Source organism: Ambystoma mexicanum, chromosome 1p (assembly GCF_040938575.1).
Source record: "Ambystoma mexicanum isolate Mex_15411 chromosome 1p, UKY_AmexF1_1, whole genome shotgun sequence".
In the NCBI taxonomy this organism is placed as follows: domain Eukaryota; kingdom Metazoa; phylum Chordata; class Amphibia; order Caudata; family Ambystomatidae; genus Ambystoma; species Ambystoma mexicanum.
Genome location: NC_090921.1, coordinates 1,492,582,643 through 1,492,601,354, shown reverse-complemented (window position 1 = coordinate 1,492,601,354; position 18,712 = coordinate 1,492,582,643). Strand labels below are relative to the sequence as shown.

At 45.9% G+C, this 18,712-nt stretch overlaps 1 protein-coding gene across 4 annotated transcripts in view; it reads left to right on the top strand.

The window, feature by feature from the left end:
• The window catches only part of PPOX (protoporphyrinogen oxidase), an 867,939-nt gene that overhangs the window by 779,487 nt on the left and 69,740 nt on the right, over positions 1-18,712 (top strand). For all 4 annotated transcript variants that reach the window (XM_069607175.1, XM_069607174.1, XM_069607177.1 and 1 more), the window contains exon 10: positions 1,840-1,953. In XM_069607175.1, the coding sequence (XP_069463276.1) occupies positions 1,840-1,953 (114 nt within the window). The remainder of the gene's footprint in view (positions 1-1,839; positions 1,954-18,712) is intronic.

Here is an 18,712-nt window from a genome sequence, read left to right as displayed (position 1 = left end):
TCTATGGTATATGTGTTATGATAATACAGTACTGACAAAGGGGTTTGGTGGGGTCCTTCCTTCTGAAAGCCATGTTTGTGTGCTGTGAAGTAGTTTATAAAGATTTCTGACTTCCGTGACTATCCTGCAGTGAGTCTGAGCAACTGCCGTCGCCTGTTGGAACTCGTAGGTTAACACACCTAACGAGAAAGACTGCACCCACCAGGAAAATCAAGGGTTCAGACATTGCCTGCCTCCCTCCCACTGAAAAAAGTATCTGCCCAACCTTAAAAATCTAGGATTGGCAAATATGCTGAGATATCTTGCGTGAGACACAAATGTAGGACAATGTTTGGTTAAATAAAACGCTAATTCCTAACAGTACATTGAGTTGAAAGGCAGATGTAGCTCAAATTATAGATGAAATGAAAGCTCAGTAGGTTTATCACCCGCCAATTTTCTCTCGCTAGTATTTCTTATCCTTTGGGTTTGGATTGCAAAGTGCCAGATTCAGTGTCTCAGCTATGAAAAGGAACACATAGACAGTTAGATGGCTTAGTGGATTGAATGCCTACAGCAACGATCTCTGTGTAATGCGTCGGTAAGAGGTTAATGTTCAACCAACATACTCTGTACGTCTTGCAAGGACAATAAAATTGGCACTTTTCACTTAATTTAATAATTTCTTTAGACAAGTGCACTAATTATATATACAACTATATTGGCTATATACTAATTATTTTGTTTTTTACCTTTACTTTCCAAAAACACTTTTATTTTTCACTTCCTGGGGATAACATTTATCCTTAGGTTACAATTCTAATTTATAGAAATACATGGATATTCATTTTCTTTTGAATCATTCCCAACAACACATTTAAGGCCTAAATTACAATGAAAGCAATTATTCTATCTATTTCAAAAGTAGCTAATTTATTATCAGAATAACACACTTAGCTAAAGCATTTTATGCCTTGCCAATACACCAACTCAATTGTGTCCTGCTCGTGTTTCGATCTCCCTATGACATCAGTTTAGACCTTAGGTATGAGCTTCTTCAGAGCCATATGTTCTCAAGTCGGTTTGTATTGTTGATACCAATGCATCAGTATCTTCTTGTATCTGTTCTTATATTATTTATGTGTGCTTATTATATCTCTTTATCATGCATCTCTCTGTTTTAGGTCTGTGTATCCTATGTTCCTTTTTCAAAACTCTCTATTAATTTCTTGATTCCTTTTATAAGTATCTTGTGATCTTGTAAGCTCTCCCGTGACTTGTAATCCAACTACATTTGGAATCACCAGTTTTGTGAGGACCACTTTTGGATTGAACTGAGTCAATATATGGTGTGCCGTGTATTAAAAGTTCATATTAAACATCAACATGTGTATTGTGGAAGCTCTTTCATTTGATCCCAATGAGAATTTGAGAAGTTAGTAAAATACTAATGGGCCCAGTTTTGTAAAAACGGCATAGTGCTACTTTACATTTCATTATAATTGAGGTATAGTGGACTTTCGACCAAAAAATAAACCAGATAGTGTTTTCTTTATCTAGAAAGGTATTTAGAGATCACGCACACATAAGGCATTTTTCATTATTTATGAAATAAATGAAGATACCATTACTGTGAACTTGAACTATAGTTAGGATGTTTGCCCCCTTCCATCAGACATTTTGTGGTCTGGTCCAACATTTCCTTTGAGGATTTTCCCTATGTGGTTATGATCCTTACTCAATATACTGATCACAGGTTCCAAGTTTGAAGAGGATGTAAATCGATTATTTGTTCTATAGCTTTGTTTTTAACCCACTCCCTTCCCAATATTTGTTTACCTTTATTTGTTTACCTTCCAGGGTTTTGGGCACTTGGTTCCTTCATTTGAAGACCGCATCCTACTGGGCATTGTGTATGACTCGATTGCCTTTCCAGAACAGAATCGTAAGGGAACCCCCTCGACTAGGCTCACTGTAAGTACACTATCTTATTCAGTGAATTTAATGTATCTTGTCTGCCAAATTAATTTCCACATTTACAACATCGTACTGTACAATATTAATGCTTCACTGACCATTTTGTATTTAGTGCACCTCCTCACTAGCTTTACTAATGCCTCAGCCATAGTTATGCCAAGAAAGTAACTTGGTTGTAGGTGGACCTCAAAAGCAGATTGAACTACAGAGTAATCAGGAGTATTTTCGCCTGCCTATTATCTCTTAAAAGCAAGTAGAATTGGTCAAAAGTGTCATGTCATGGATCACGGTCAGTGCATCTGAGCAAGATGGCCGCTCTCCGAGTCAGCTCTCACCTCAGAGCTGCTCAATTTGGCCACTTTTACTGCCGAAAAAGGTGATCTGCCCAAGTGGTTTTACCGAAAAGGCTAGAGAGCACCACAACCCAATGGGCCAAGCTCGCACCTGTATTCATTGCTGTATGGCGGTTCGCCCCCCGAAAGTCTCACCGCTGCATGATATGAAGGTCCGCTACCTGTGGAGGGCCCTGACTGTTGGCTCGCCTGGCACCATCATCATACCTGTGCTCCATGGACGTGCACACTCTCCTTATGGGGTATCAGCATGCACTGGAACTACGGGACAGCAGAGCCACTGGGCTAAGTCAGAGGTGCTCCGGATGTGGATATGGAAGCAGAGATGCGGCTAGGGTGGCCAACTTTCTGAAATCATTTTTCAGGACACTTGCCCACAAGGCGGCGATAACGCCACTGCATCATTCACCTTTGGCCCGCCCCAATTGTTATTTAAACAATTGGGTGAATTGCTGTTAATACTTTAACACCTGGCTTAATTGCAATGCTCATGGTTTGTCCTTGGGCGGTGGTGGTCACATTTTTATTTGTAAACATGACCATCACAACGCCACAAACAAAGCATTAGCATTGTAATAAAGTCTGGTGTCAGAGTCTTAACAGAGCGACTGTAACAGCTTTGGCAGGTTGATCTGCAGTCACAAAAAGGAAGCTGGGAGGCCAGCATGGGACAGAGTCCTCCAAAAAGGGACAGTCCTGCTAAATATGGGGCAGTTGGCCACCCTAGGTGAGGTTGGATGTGGGGGATATGGAGGTGGGTGGATTGGGCTGTGAGATGGTGGCAAAGGTCTAGAGTGTCCAGATGGTCCTTGGAGGCACGTGGCACTGATTTTCATGCTTGCACGTGCTGCGATGGCTTGCCAAATCTCTTTCCCGCTGTGGCTATCCCAACCACTGCTCTACAGGCCTATCGGAGCAGCAGGACCCAGGCCTGGCCCCAATCCCCTGGCTATTATACTTCCTTGGCCAATAACATCAACACTAACATTAACGCCAAAAACAGTGTTGACATTGCACCATCATCTCTGCTTATAAACAAGAACCTCTTTTATATCTTTGAAAATGTGTAAACGGATACTAGAAGTGCTTTAACATAAAGGGTACTACGTGGAACTGTCTAATTTCCCAGGACTGAGAACTGCGATGGTCCTCAAGTTACACCACTAGAAACGACTCTGTGGGCCTCATTTTGAGATTGGTGGTAGTCATGGCGCTATTTGCGCCATGACTGCCACCAATAATGGGTCCGGCACCGGTGTAGTTCAATGGGGACTTACCAGTGTAGTCCGACCCTGGCGGGACCAGTAAGTCCACATTGATCATGCCATTCCCCATTCCCATTTGAGCCCCCAAAGGGCTCAATGGGAATGGGGAGGGCGCTAATAACGGGCTCGCGACTTGCAAGCCTGTTATTAGCGCCCTGGTCCCTTAGCGGGATCCGTAAGGGATGTGTGGTCAGACCACACGTTCCTTACGGTCGCAGCCAAGGGACCTTGGAATAGGGCGGTAAGGCATTACCGGGCATCGGTCTACTTACCGGTGCCCAGTATCCCTTACCGCCACCTTGTAATTTAGTATTTATTTATTTATAATGCGCACCAAACCCAGGGGTAGCCAGGCGCAAAGGCAGCAAGAGGGTTGCAAAGCTTAGTTACATACAGTAGGGTGAGGTCCAGCTGTGGTTACAGTGCCGGACGTATCACACCAAATAGGAAGGGTAGGACATAAACATTGTAGGCTGTACTATATACATAATTTACATTCAATGAGGTAAGGAGCCACATGGTAGTGGTGCATCTGGGCATCGGAAGTCATTATGAGTCGAGAGATTTGAGCCAGTGGACAGTCCTGGCTCTGAACTGGTGGTAGGGTAGGTCCTCCCTGCAGGTAGGAGGAAGGGAGTTCCAGAATTGCGCTGCTTTTACTGGGAAGCTATTACCTCCAGACCTTGTACGTTTGAACCTGGGCACCAGAAGAAGGTTGGAATTGGCCGTTCTCGAGGGGCGAGAGAGGGTGGGTCTAGTAAATCTGGCGATGAGGTATTGAGGGGCTGCTTGGTGGAGGCATTTATGAATCAGAGATACCGATTTAAGGAATATCTTGTCCTTGGTGGATAGTCAGTTGACAGATCTTCTGGAAACTGAGATATGGGCTTTCTTCGGGATACTGAGGGCCGCTCTAAGGGCATTATTTTGGAGGATTTGGATTTTATTTGAGATAAATTTGTTACAACCTACATATAGAGCGTTACAGTAGTCCAACTTTGACAGGATCAGCGCCCTGGCCAGGGTGGTACAGTTGGTGGGGGAGAGAAAGGGTTTGGCTGCCCTAATGAGTTTGCAAGTGTAGGAGGTGGCGGAGGCCATTGCATTCACTTGTTTGTTGAAGGTGAGGGTGGAGTCTAGATAGAAACCGAGGGTTTTAACCTCCTTAGCTACTTTGATCTTGTTGTCGTCAATTATGAACGATGAGTATTTGTGGCCCAGTTTGTTGAGGTAGTGTGTAGATCCTAGAATAAGGAGTTCCGTCTTGTCATCATTCAGGCATAGACCGTGTGAGGCCATCCATGCCTGGATGATGAGGTACACTTTATTAACGAAGGCCAAATCCTTGTCGTAATCCCCCGACAACGGTATGAGGATCTGGCTATCATCGGCGTAATTAGTGTAGGTGAAACCCAGATCGTCTAGATCATCGAAAAGGGGCTTCGTGAAAATGTTATAAAGTGTAGGGGAGACGCAAGATCCTTGAGGCACGCCGCAAGTGATAGGTGTAGGGTCGGCTGCTGCTGACAATGAGAAGACTCTCATCGTGCGGTTATTGAGGAAGGATTGGATCCAGTTGGTTGCTTCTTGAGAGAAGTGGGCAGCTTTTTGTAGGTGGTTGCACAAGATCTCATGGTCGACCAGATCGAAGGCCGCAGAGAGATCGAGGAGTAACAATAGTGCTGTCTTGCCCTGGTCTCTCAGCTCGTCTATCTGTGCCTTGAGATCTATAAGTGCAGTTTCGGTTCCGTGCTGTGGCCTGAATCCCGATTGTCGGACACCTAGGAGATGGAAGTGCTCAAGGTAATGTTGGATCTGGTGGTATGCTGATTTGTCGATGATTTTAAGAAGGAATGGTACTGTGGTGATGGGGCGGTAGTTAGTTGGAGTGGATGGGTCTAAGTTTGTTTTTTTAAGCAGAGGGAGGACCCAGGACTGTTTTAAGTTATTAGGTACTGTGCCTGATGTGAAAGACGCATTTATTAGTTTGGTAATAAATGGTGCGAGATCATGGGCTGCATCCTTAATCAGTTGAGCGGGGCATAGGTCTCCGTGGCAATTTGAAGGTTTGAGGGTGAGAATAGTATTTTCTACCTCTTTGGTGGATACTTTATGGAAGTTAAAGGTGGGGTTGTGCGCTGGGGGGGGGATGATTGAGTCGGGTGAGCCTTTTTATGGGAGGCGGTACTCGGCTTAGTAGAGGAGAGCAGAGTTTCTTTTTTAATGCTAATTTTAGTCTTAAGGGAGGAGATTTTGTTCGCTAGGGCATTTTGTATGCCCGTGCACCAGTTTTTATCTTTGATACATGAGTCGGGCACTTGGATCGGGGATTCAACCTCTTTAAGTATTGTGAAAAGCTCTCTAGTGTTAGATTTAGCTTGTGAGATTCGCGTACTATAAGACGTTTGTTTGGCCAATATAATTTCTTTTTTATATTGGGAAGCTAGACTGCTCAAGTTTTTTTTATTATTTTCTGAGGGGTAAGCTCGCCAGATTTTTTCACAGCGTCGCTTTTCCTGCCTGAGGGCTTTAAGATGAGGCGAAAACCAGGAGTTGATGTGTTTCCGAAGCTTGCTCTTTTTTTTAGCTTTAAAGGCGCTATGGCATCAAGGGATGAGAGCATGATTTTATTATAGATATCCACCATCGTAAATGGATCTGTATGAGCCGGGATGGCATTCAAGGTTGGTGTGATTAGCGGGATCAGGTTTTCGGGGGTGATGTTTTTTTTATTTCTGGATTGGACAGCTGGAGCTATGCTGTTAGCTTGTGCTGGGGTTGCCTCTAGGGTGAACGAGATCAAGTAATGGTCTGTCCAAGGCTGCGGGAGTATGGCAGAGACTAGGACTGGGCAGTTGTGCACAGCTAGCCAGTCCAGAGTTCTCCCTTTGATATGTGTGGGCTCAGTGATCTTCTGGGTGAAGCCCAGTTCCTCTAGGGTGTTATTGATTGTACGGTCATTGGCGTCTGCGGGGTCGCTAAATCCTAGGTTAAAGTCTCCTAGTAAGATGCGTTGTGAGGAATTTTTAAGATTGTTTGATAGGGTCATTTGAAGAAGACCTCATAGACACCCTAAGGGGCCCGGCGGTCGGTAGATAAGGTGAATGGAGATGGATTGGGTATTAGATAGTGTTAACTTGGCGGTTAGAGATTCACAGGAAGTAACATTAGTGGGTGATTCAATTGTAATAGGGAATTTAGTTTTGGCTATGATGGCAAGACCTCCGCCTCTAGAGGTGGTACGATCAAGTCTTAATAGCGTGTAGTCATCTGGTACCGCTAGCATAATTGCAGGGCCTGCCGTCGGGTGGAGCCAAGATTCCGTGACTGCTAAGAAGTCCAAGTCTTCGTTGTGTAGCAGGTCGGCAATGTCTGAAGCATGGGCTACCATGGAGCGGGCATTTATTAGTGCACCCTTAGTCCCGAGATCTACTGGGTATAGGGGTGGTGGCGCAGATTCGTGCGTGCTTTTCTGGTCACGGATGGGCTCACAGTGGAGTCTACTGTTCAGTTGAAGAGGGTGTATGGATGGAGTCCTAGTCACCTTATTGTGGGCTAGTTTAGATAGAGGGTCATGGAGCCTTGAGAGCCTGGCACGTAATCTAAAGTTCCTCATGAGAACAGGGCAAGGTGTGGAGGTCATTTCAGTTGATGTGTATGGGTTATATGCGGGCTCAAGTGCTGGTAAATTGGGTAGCATGGTTAGGTATTGGCTGTTCAAGATGTGCAGTATTGATCTCAGTAACACTGTGTAAAGCGCATGGATATACATTGTGATATTGGGCAAGATAAGGCTAGTAGAGTGTAGTTGTTATGCAGTAGCGTAAGGTCTAGTCTAATGGGTCACTTAAATTCGATTTTTTCAATCGTGGCACAAAGGCATAGGTCACTAGCAGGGTGCATAGGCAAAGGGTCACTTAGATTCAATTTTAGCAATCAAGGCACAAAAGCATAGGTCACTAGCAGTCAAGGCACAAAAGCATAGATCACTAGCAGGGTGCATGGGCAAAAGGTCACCTAGATTCAATTTTAGCAATCAAGGCACAAAAGCATAGGTCACTAGCAGGGTGCATAGGCAAAAGGGTCATCAGAAACAAAATTAGACAATACCTATGTGCTAAGGCTAGTAGCAATTGGGGGCGATCAGACTCAAGTTCAAGTTATGAGGCGCAACAGAGTTCGGCTATACAGTTATCCTAATGTTAGCGTCAGATGTGGGCCTAATAGGTAATGGACAGTGCAACATATACAGGCATAGTCCAAGTGTCATTACATGGTGATTATTAGTGGGCAGAGCAGTAGTTAGTTAGCGGGGCTGGAATGCATTCAGTAGGACAAGCATTTCAGGTTATCAATGAGAGCTGGTTTTAGACATAGCGCCAACAGCAACTGACTCTGAATGGCAGATGAAATATTACAAGAGTTGCGGGTCAGGTACAGTATAGTGATATGAGTCCTGCAGTAATTGCCCCTAGGGCCTTACCGTGTAAGTCTCAGTGGAGCCGGAGAGGGAGATAAGGTGCAGCGCCTGTGCGCTACCATTGCGCTAACAGGCGCAAACAGGGCCTTTGTACGGCCTTCGTGCAGGCCGGCGTATCCGCCTACCGGCGGAGGCAAGGGGCTTTGATGTGCCCGGAACGAGGCTCAGCCTCGCTGTGGTGCCGCGTCGCGCCCGGCATGGAGGAGTCAGGCAGGCGGGAGGGACACGGTCAGGCAGGCCGCCGTGTACTCTGCAGCGGGTCTGCAGTTGCTGCGTGGGTGGTCTGCTGGTGGTCTAATTACCCCCTGTGCTTCTTAATAAGGAGCTGTACACTTCAGACTCTGAGTCAAGCAGCAGGACCAGTATGAATGCATACGTTGCAGCAGTCTCACAGAAGATCAAGAGGCAGGGAGTCTTGCACCAGGAAACACAGCTGCAGACTGTTTTGGCAGAGATGAGGACACTGAACCAGAGTTAAGGACACCAGTATGGCAGTGCAGGACATAGCAAAAGAGCTGAACAGCCACATGAAGGTGAAGTTGGACCACACATCGGACAATGAAAACTGCATAAGCAGAGTAGAAGAAATGACCTTATCCTACCTGAAGCAAGATGGTCTTCTCTTGCACAAAGCATCCTCACTCACCGGTATCGAAGATGGAGACACTTGCGTGCTAGCTAGGAAAGGCCTGGTACAACTCAGTCGAAAAGAAACTTGTTGGAAGCAGGTCAGCGGGGGACAATTGTGGCGTAAGCCTCAGGAATTTGGCAAATCACAAAGACTGTGTCAAGACACCACTTCAGTCTGCAAAGTATGGGTGCAGGATATAGCTTCTTCACAGAACGAAACGTAAAATCAGGGTTAGAGTCTGCTCAGTCTGACTCTAAAACTCTTGCTGTGTTCTCAATTGGCATGAGAATTTGGGTCTGGCCGTGGATGCCATAAATAAAAATACTAGCAATTATGCAGTAGGCATGCTATCCTTACAGTGTCCATGTCTGTATTACAAAGGTAATTTGCAGATACTGTGACCCAAGCACATGCCATGGGATTCAAGTACTGTAATCCGAGGAGCTTCTCAGAAGAGAGGCTCTGTGTTCTGATCCAACCTATATCCTCTGAGCCCCCAGCTGATGGAGCTATAACATTCTACGTTTCCCTTAGTTAAATCCAAGGCTGTGTTCTGGCCTTCACTATAGGCTTTCAAGACTAGGGCCATCCTCACCACCTCCCTCTTGTAATGCGTCTCTATTTCTTATTACACCTCATCTATAAAAGGTGTAATTTTTGTACCTTTTACTAATTTGTGCTTTGTTTCAATGTTATTTGGTTATATTGCTAGAGATGGTACTAAATAATTAATCTTTGATAACGTGCATAATACCAGAGACCAGTCTCTAAGCGTAGGACCGTGATTCAAACCTGTGTTGCTCTGCGTTGTCTTGCTTCCAAGCCAAAAAGCGTTACCACTGAGCTATCCTCCTGGCCTCAATTCAGGCTGACTGTCTCAGGTTGTGGCTGTGCCATGCGCAAATGCAGGAGCACATTTCAATATATGGCTGGAGCAATGGCACACCTATCCCTACTGCCAGGCAATGGTAGACACTTGGAGCGCATGTCTGGTAAGTCTGACCTGGTTACGCTGATGTTAATATCACTTAATGTGCAGGTCCTGGACAATCCAATTGAAAGGCACAGGATTCGTAACTACCTGAGGAATCAGAAAGTTGACATGTTTTTCTTGCAGGAAACCCACCTGGGCAGAGAGACATTTTTAAAACTCTGCAAAGGTGGATTGGACAGGCCTTTCACAGCCCATACGAACAAAGGAGTATCCATCTTCATTCACAAACAAACTCCCTTCATGTTTCACAATGTATATCCCGACCCTGAAGGGCATTTTCTCATTGTCCTAGGTTCTTTGTCCCACCTACTAATTTCCCTGATAAATGTGTATGGCCCCAAAACTAGTAATCCCAATTTCTTCACATGCCTTTTCACAACAATGGTGCCACCGGCCTGCCATTTTGCTCTCATGGCAGGTGACTAGGACATTAGTCCTCCAAACTTTATGGGCACTCTGACTCCTCCACATCGCATTACTCTCATAATACCACAAGAACTCTTAAGTAGCTAATGAGGAATATAAAATATGTGGATGTCTGGAGAATGCGGAATCCTCAGGGGCGGAATTGCACTTTTTTCTCCCATCCACATAATAGCTTTCCCCACATAAACATGTGGCCCGCACCTCATCCTCACCTGCTACAAAATTTTGCCGAATGCGATATCCTCCCCATGACAATGTCTGCTCATGCCCAAATTACACTACTGCCTAACAAACACAACATTTCTCCACCCTGGTGTCTAAACCTGGGGTTCGTTGAACATGCTGATCATGTTGCTTACTTGATTGAAGGGGCAAGGAACTTTGTGATCATCATGTGAGGGAAGGACATGTTCATGGTCTTCCTACGTGGTATGTGTACGTCAACTTAGACACACAGGCCCAGGAGTAGGTGAATGTCACAAAATTAATAAAACACTCCTGCAAGTTCAGAGACTGGAAGGACTTGACCTTGCAGACATGCTCCAATGAAAGAATTATCTCTAAAAATCTTCGTCAGCCTAATGATTCCAATAGATTCTGGGACTTAACCAATTATTTCATATGATGGTTATGCTGGTCTATTACCTGTTTTTTGTTTGTTGTTATGGGTAATTTATTGTTGAACAACCAGATTAACAGTAGATGTATTCCTTAGACCCTGCACAACTGCACGTTCAATCCATATTATTATTATGGACATCCGATTTCTAACTATGCTATATGCTTTCAGCTTGATATTGTGATCCTCCTTGCTGAATCCCATGTATCATTGTACTTGCTTTCTTGCTTATGCCATTTACCCTCCATAAGTTATTTTCTGTTTTCATGAGTGTTTCTTTTCTCTGACCGCAATATTCCTATTGTTGATGGTTCTGTATCTGTTCGTGTTTTGGAAAACTACCTAAAATAAATAGTGTCATCTCAGGGACAGCTATCCTGTTGTATTCAACTACAGTCTTGATCATCTCCAAACAGCTTTCAGGCAAGTTACCTAGTAGGTTCCTTCCTTTAGGCACTCAAAATTCCAAAAGTACATAAATCAAATGATGGTCCCACCTACGACCCCATCAACTACTTTTGCATTCCACTGTTACCAAAAAACATGTTTTGATCACTTTTATGAGGACTTACTGGAAATATTTAGTAGACTTGGAGCAAAGCGTTAGCTTTCAAAGTCCTGTAGACCTTATCAAATGGTGCAGCGTGAAATAATTAGCCAAGACATGCCTACATTCCAGTTTATTTTCAAAGTTAAAAAAAAATGCATTCTCAATTCCAATTTCATTGGTTAATGGAAAAGTAGGCATGGATTGTTGATCTACTGTGACAGTTTTACACAAAGGACCAAAATAAACCTGGAAGCCGAGAACACAGTGGCTTTTCATGGAAAACTGCTAATTATTACCTGTAACTTTGATGACCCCAACATGTAATGCAAATAACTTTAGAACAAATCATCAAATACATGCCAAGCAGCACTGAGGAACATCTGATACCAAACAATGGAGCTCTAGGTATTTATCATTTGCTCCTAAATATCCACTGACCAGGAAATCTGGGCTGACCAGTCATCTCTGGAGTGTATATAGCCATATCTGAATATATTGACTAAATCCTAAATCCTCTGGAGATGGATGCTGAACTCTTTGTACAGGATATAAGACACTTACTTAGAAAGATTCAAGAGGTTTGACTGTGTACCACCGGATGCCCTGCTGGCCACATTGGAAGTAACCTCACCTTTTGCTTCAATGCATGACACTTCCTACAAAAGAAAGGAATTGCAATGCACACATGAATGGCACCTCAGTATGCTAACCTATTAATGGCAGACCTTGAACAGGAGTTCTTACAACAATCTCAAAAACCACGAACATAACTGCAATATATTGGTGACCTCTTCCTGATTTGGAAAGGTGAAAAGTCTCATTCCATGAATCACTAAATGGCTTCCACTAATGTACCAAGTTCACCAAGAACAGAATACACTTCGTGGATGCGACTCTGTTGAAAGGAATGGTCACTTAAAAATGGCTGTATAAAAAAAAGCACAGCAACTGGAACGAATACCTGCACTGGGCAATTTCTATCAAAACCACACAAAACAATCTGTTATCAACAGCATTGCCATCTGGTACCAACACATATGTTCCAACAGAAAGACAAAGGACAACCAATGTGCTGCACTTTGTGCATCGTTCTTGCGAAAAGGTCACTCAGACAGATAAATATTAAGGAATTTGATCATACCTTCAAAATACCCAGCCGTAACAAAGAACAATACCGTTGGTTGTCAAATGTCACCTAGAACTAACATATCTGAGTAGGTTTCTGAAGGTGATATAAACAATATTTGTCAGGAATAATGATCTGAGACATTTTTGAAGACGAACTCCAAACTTAATAAAAGCAACCAAGAAACATAGCATTGTCTCTGGACCAGTAATATATTTCCACTAGAAAAAGAACAAGGAAGACATGCAACATACCTAGACAATATCAGGTGATGAAGATAACGTTCTAACACATCTGCCATAACAACCTTTGCTTGTACAAAGGGAAGGTGCTGGAGGCATCCTTGTATTCTGTGTGGCCTGGAGGCCTCACCACTCCTTCACACTGCATCCCACAGCATTGCTGCAGCAGAGGGATGGCCTTTAATAATGTATTTATGCAGTAATTCGACAAATGTTCTTTTTTCCAAAAAACCTACAAATTGACCCAAGCTCTCCTTAAGAAAAAGGCCAGCTGGCTTTGCTGACCGGTCTGTGCTTCCTGGTCTTATCTTGGGCCCGTGACCATGCAAGGCCTGGTTGGGCTGCAGCACCACATCGTATGGCCTCACTCCATCTTGTCTGACACAATTTCCATCTGTGCCCCACCCCCACCAGCCAGCCTTACCCTCCCTGTAATTAGCCAGCCCTGGGACTTGATCAGCCAATCGGGGAATCGGCAGACTTAGCCGGCCCACAGATGAAGGCCCACCACTAAGGCCCCTGTCTGGGCTGGGGAGGGCTTTTAAGGCACCTCCATTTTCCTCCACAAAGCATGAGCGGCTGGCCAGGTGGTCCACTCCTCATTACATGAACTTGGGCCCCTGCAACACAAATCGCCCTGCAAAATACCAGTGAGTGATGACTGATTCATTGTAACTGCCTCCCACTAAACCTAACAACTGCTGAACCAAGGTGTGCCTACAGCATTTTTTCTTTCTTGCCCTGCTTACTCGGACTAATTCCTCACTGTATCACATTTATCGATTCTAAGAATTTGAAGCATCAAAACCGATTTTAGGTGACTTTACAGCTGTACTGCTAATTCATTTTCTGTGTGTTTAGAGTGCCTTGCATCAATATTGAATTTGGGTGCCCTACATACGTTTTGTGTGATGTAATGGGTATTCCAGTGCTTCTTGTTTCCCTTGGCTACTAGGCTGCCTGGTGAGTTTGTGTTCATACTGTGCTGTGCAGCGCCTCTTCCCTCCACCACTATGACCCTCATCATCTCCCCTATCTTTTCTAACTTCTATACTATCACCTATCCACCCTCTCTCACAAAGTCTGGAAGACAAAATGCTTTAAAAAGGTATACTGACCACCAACCCTAGCCTACCTATCGTAGACCCCTATGCCAGCTCAACCTCCTGACACATCTTTACTGACATCCTTTTCTCTGTCCCCTCTCCAGATCTATGGACTCCTCTTCTCATCTCTACTCTCCCTCCTCTTTCATCCTCACCCATTAATGGTGGCACTAAATGGGAAGTCCTCTTGGCTAGCTTGGCATCATCCAGGTGTATCATTAATGTCTATCACACTGGCACTATCTTGGTTCAGGGTCCTCAACCCAACCTTGTCCTCTTTGACTGTCGCCTGCCACCCCTCATTAACTCCTCCCCCCAGTCCTGCTACTCCTTCCTCTCTCTCTGCCCCCCCACCCCTCTGACTGGTGTACCATGTCCCTGTACCCCTCCTCGGAAAACCTTCAAAAGTGGATATCACCTGCATATTGCCATGTTTAATGCTTGTTCTGCCATCAAACACTCCTCCGACATCTGCATCCTTCTTAAAGACCTTGACCTCGATATCCTTGCTCTTACCGAGATGTGCTTCAAGGCCAGCTCAATCACTGCTTTTGACTCCCTTCTCCCTGATGGCTATAAGATCATCTCCAAGCGTTGCTCTTACCGCGCAGGCGGCGGGGTTGCTCTTAGCTTCCCTGAAAGGGTCCCTTCTTCTTTCACACTCGCCCAACCTTACTCCACCTTCGAGAGTCTGGTTTGCAAGTTGGTCATCTCTCCCACCTCCTCACTGACCATTGCCACCATCTACATGCTACCTAGCTCTTCCACCTTGTTCCTCTCTGAATGGGCTGATTTCTCCTCCTCTCTCCTCACTGTCACTACTAACTCCTTCTCATGGCCGATTTTAACATCCACCTGGTCTCCTCAATCACAGCCTCCACACTCTTCCATGACCTCTCCACCTCACTCTCCCTCTCCATTCTCCCTTCTGGTCCTACCCACTCAGCTGGACACACTCTGGATGTGTTCATAAACAAAGATCTTTCACTCTCCTCCCCACTGACCACCCCTCTCTCCTGGTCAGACCACTCTCTCCTCTTCACGCACCTGGATCCTCTTGGCCCTCGGACCACGCCTGCCTCAGCAATGCCAACCTTGTTCACAAGCATCTGTCCGATGAAACGAGTGTCAGTTGCTACCTTCATGCCCCCTCTTTCCCCACTTCAGACTCTACCTCTACCTCTGCTGTCAGCAACCTCCATCTTGCCATTACTAATACCCTTGACATTCTTACCCCAGTCATGAGGATCCACCTGAAACATGCCTCTAAGCGTAACACTTGGTACAACTCCGAACTTGCAGCCCTGGCATGCACGTGCAGACCTGCAGAACCGAAGTGGCAGACCTCAGGCTCACCCTCTGGCAAACTGGCCTTTTGCCTGCTCCAAAGGCAATACAGACGCTCCGTCCTCACCAAGAAAAGAGCCCACATCTATACCCGCATCTCTAGTGCATCCAACAACCCGGCTGAACTCTTTAATATCTGCAGAAAACTAGCCAACCCCTCAGCAGTCTCACACACTTCACTGCCAAAACCCAGGACACCCTGAGTACCCTTGCATCCCTCTCCCCTTCACCCATCCCCTTGCCTCTTATGGCTTCCATTTCTCCCTCTGCCTCTCTCTCCTACCACACCTGAGGAGGTCACCAGAGTTGTCTGGCCCATGAAGGTCTCCTCAAAACAGGTTTTTCCCATCTCCTGCAGAACCAGTAAGGACAATATTGGCTCTCTTGTCTCTGCACTTGCTGATTTCTGCAACCACTCTTTTGCTACTCGATTTTTCCCCTCCTCCCTTAACCTCTTCCTTTAGCACCCTCTCCTGAAAAAACCTTTTGCACACCGACGTGTCCAGCCAACTACTGCTCCATATCTATCACCCCCTTCCTTGGGAAACTCCTGGAGAAGCTGGTCTTCCTCCAAGTGACCCAGCACACTGAACTAGTTGGTTGCTTCCACGACCACCAATCTGGATTCCGAGCATCAAGAGGCACGGAAACTGCTCTTCTGAACACCCGTGACGAACTGCCCGCATCTCTTGATTCCAACTCTCCAGCTGTTGTCATTCTACTTGATCTCTCCTCTGCATTAGATACGGTCAACCACACCATCCCCATGAAACTAATCCATGATACCCTAGGTATCTCAGAGCGGGCCCTGGACTGGCTGACCTCCTTCCTGAGTGACCGTCCGTCCCAGGTTATTCTGGGTTTTTTTTCCTCCCCCACCTCTATCCCCACCTGTTACGTATCCCAGGGCTCCATCGTTTCCCCCTGGCTGTTTAACAACTACCTTACTGCGCTTGCACACCTCATTTCCACCTTCTTTCCAAACTTCCAGTGTTACACAGACGACACACAACTCTTCTCCAAACTTCTCTCTGATCCTCCTTTTGTTTCCTCCATCATTCTGGACTGCCTATCTGCCATTAATTTCTGGTGCACTTCAAATGATGTTGTTACGCTCACCTGGTATCCACAGGGATGACACCCAGCCGGGTTGCTCGCTGATATGCTTCTCAGCTTTGCCCTGATGTGGTCTGCGGGGAAGGTTCTGCCTGAAAATACAGGAGGACTGTGTTCAAGACTGACCGACTGGGGTAAGTATCCTCCCTCCACCCCGTATTATTTCAGTCCCTCTGGCGCCCTCTCCTCACCTTGTGGTAGAATTAGGCGTGCTCTTCGTCCCGCCTTCTTTGCAGGGGCGCGTTGTCTTTCATGGGCGAGTGCAGTCCAGTTACTTCACTGACGCCGGCCCGTTTGATATTGTTCAGGTAGGTCTTATTGCTGTTCTTTAGTTTTGTTGCTATCCTGCATGCCTTTCTTTGTTTAAAATGTCTCTGTTTTCTCCCTTAGGAGCTTCAGCGCGGCGAACTGGCTTGGTTGAGCACTGCTGGTAAATGATGGCGCATTAAGAGCGCTATGATTCGGTAGCGCTGCGAAGTCTTGCCTTTGCTAACCTGTGTTTTCCTTCCTTGTAGTTCGCAGTGTTCTTCAGCGCGAGTGGAATGTCCGGAGTGGTGCCAGCCGAGAGGCGACCAGCCAGGTAAGCCTTTTGAGCAGTTCATAATTTGTAAATGTCTCTACTGCTTTCTTTAATGTTGCCTCCAGCGTCCTCTTTCAAGTCGTTCTGTCCGGGAGGCGTGCAGATTCGAGGAAGCTGTTCTCAGTAGCTGCAAGTGTTTAAAGATGAAGACTGCAGGTAAGATGCTGCTGGTAATGATGTTCCTTTTGTCTCCTTGCAGGTTCTGCTTCTCCGAGGTTCGAGGGAATAGCTGGACACGGTGAGCGTCACGTTGCAAGCTGCAAAGTAACGCGAAGCGTGTTGTCTTGCTCGGGTGTGGTTTAAATAGTCCCAACAAAATAGTCCAGGTAAAGTAGTCCCTAGGCTACCACACCCAAAACACTAGACCGCATAGCTTGGTTCTTAGGAACCAAGCTATGTGGATGCCTCCATGTTGGCTGACAATACAATAAAGTAGTTCCCAAGCACATTGTTTTTCATGGTGTATGAGCCTGGCGCCATAGGCGCCAGGACTGGCCCCATGAGAGCTTTTGAAGAGGATGCCAGGCTCTAGAGGCCCGAGTCCTGACTCCACCTGGCCAATGTGTTCGCCAGAGGGGGTTTTGGGCGAGGGTCGTGACAGATGTCTGCCTCAACACCAGAAAGGCTGAGATCCTTTCTATCGGGACTCCTTCTCCCTCTTTCTGTCCCTCACTCTGGCCATCTTCTATGGGCTCTCCCACTTCTCCTTCATCTGAAGCCAGAAACCTTGGAGTCATCTTCGACTCCTCTTTCCTTCATCCCTTACATTCAGGACATTATCAAGAAGTCCCACTTTCAACTCTACCTCCTCAAAGGAATTCTTTTTTTCCTATCCTTCCCCCGGAAGCTCAATGTCTCTAGAGCTCTGGTTCTCTCTAGGCTAGACTACTGCAATAGCCTTTTCCTTAATGCACCCTCTTTATCTCTATGACCCCCCCAGCTAACCCATAATAAGGCTGCAAGACTTATCCTTGGCCTCAAGCCCAGGGACTGCATCTTTTCAGCCATAACAACTCTCCACTGGCTCCCGGTTGCTGCAAGGATCAAATTAAAATCTGTCTGCATCATCCACAGTGCTGTCTGCTGCCAGGGACCATGCTACCTACAACTTGTTCTCACTAAATACTCTCCCTCCAGATTTTCGCTAAACAGCGAGCTGGTGGCCGACCTCTTTCCTCAGCAGGCTCCCTCCAATGGAATAGCCTCCCCCTTCGTTTTCAGCCAGATCTCCTCAAATTCTGGAAGCTCCTCAAGACTTTCCTTTTCATCTCCTCCTTCCCTTCCTCCCTCCTCTGTTAAATCCCACAGTTGAGGAGATTGGTGGCCAGGGCCCTTATGTGTCCTCTCGGGTCATGGCCGCCCACATCCAAATGCCTTCAGCCTCTACCCCTCCCAGCACTTTGGCTTGGCATCCACTGGCCTATGTCACTGCAGGCCTGCATTTAGTTTGGTGGCTGACCACTCCACCTATGCACTTACAGCTGCTCACTCCCTAGCACTTCCCTCTTGATACACCTAGCACTTACCCCCACATTCCCTCATCCGTTCTCTCCCTCTGCACTTGCACATTCTGAATGTTCACAAGGCCTAGTAGGTCTGCCTCTATCTTTCATTATTGTATTTGTTCTTCATTCCCATGTCCCCTCTCTGTTGCCCTGTGGGCACTTTAAAACACAATTTACTATCGATGATGCTTTTTAAAGGTGACCTCTCAAATACCACACACAGAAGAACATAGGGGGGCTAGGATGGTTTACCTTTAAGAAAATGGTCTGAACTTCGATATAGAATTTGATACGCTAATGTCAACCTTGAGGCCAGTGCTAGCAAGGCAATTGCATCTACAAAGTGAGCCAAGAAACCCTCTTTGCTACAACTCATCTATAGCTGTTGGACACTACTGTTAAGAACACCTAATGTA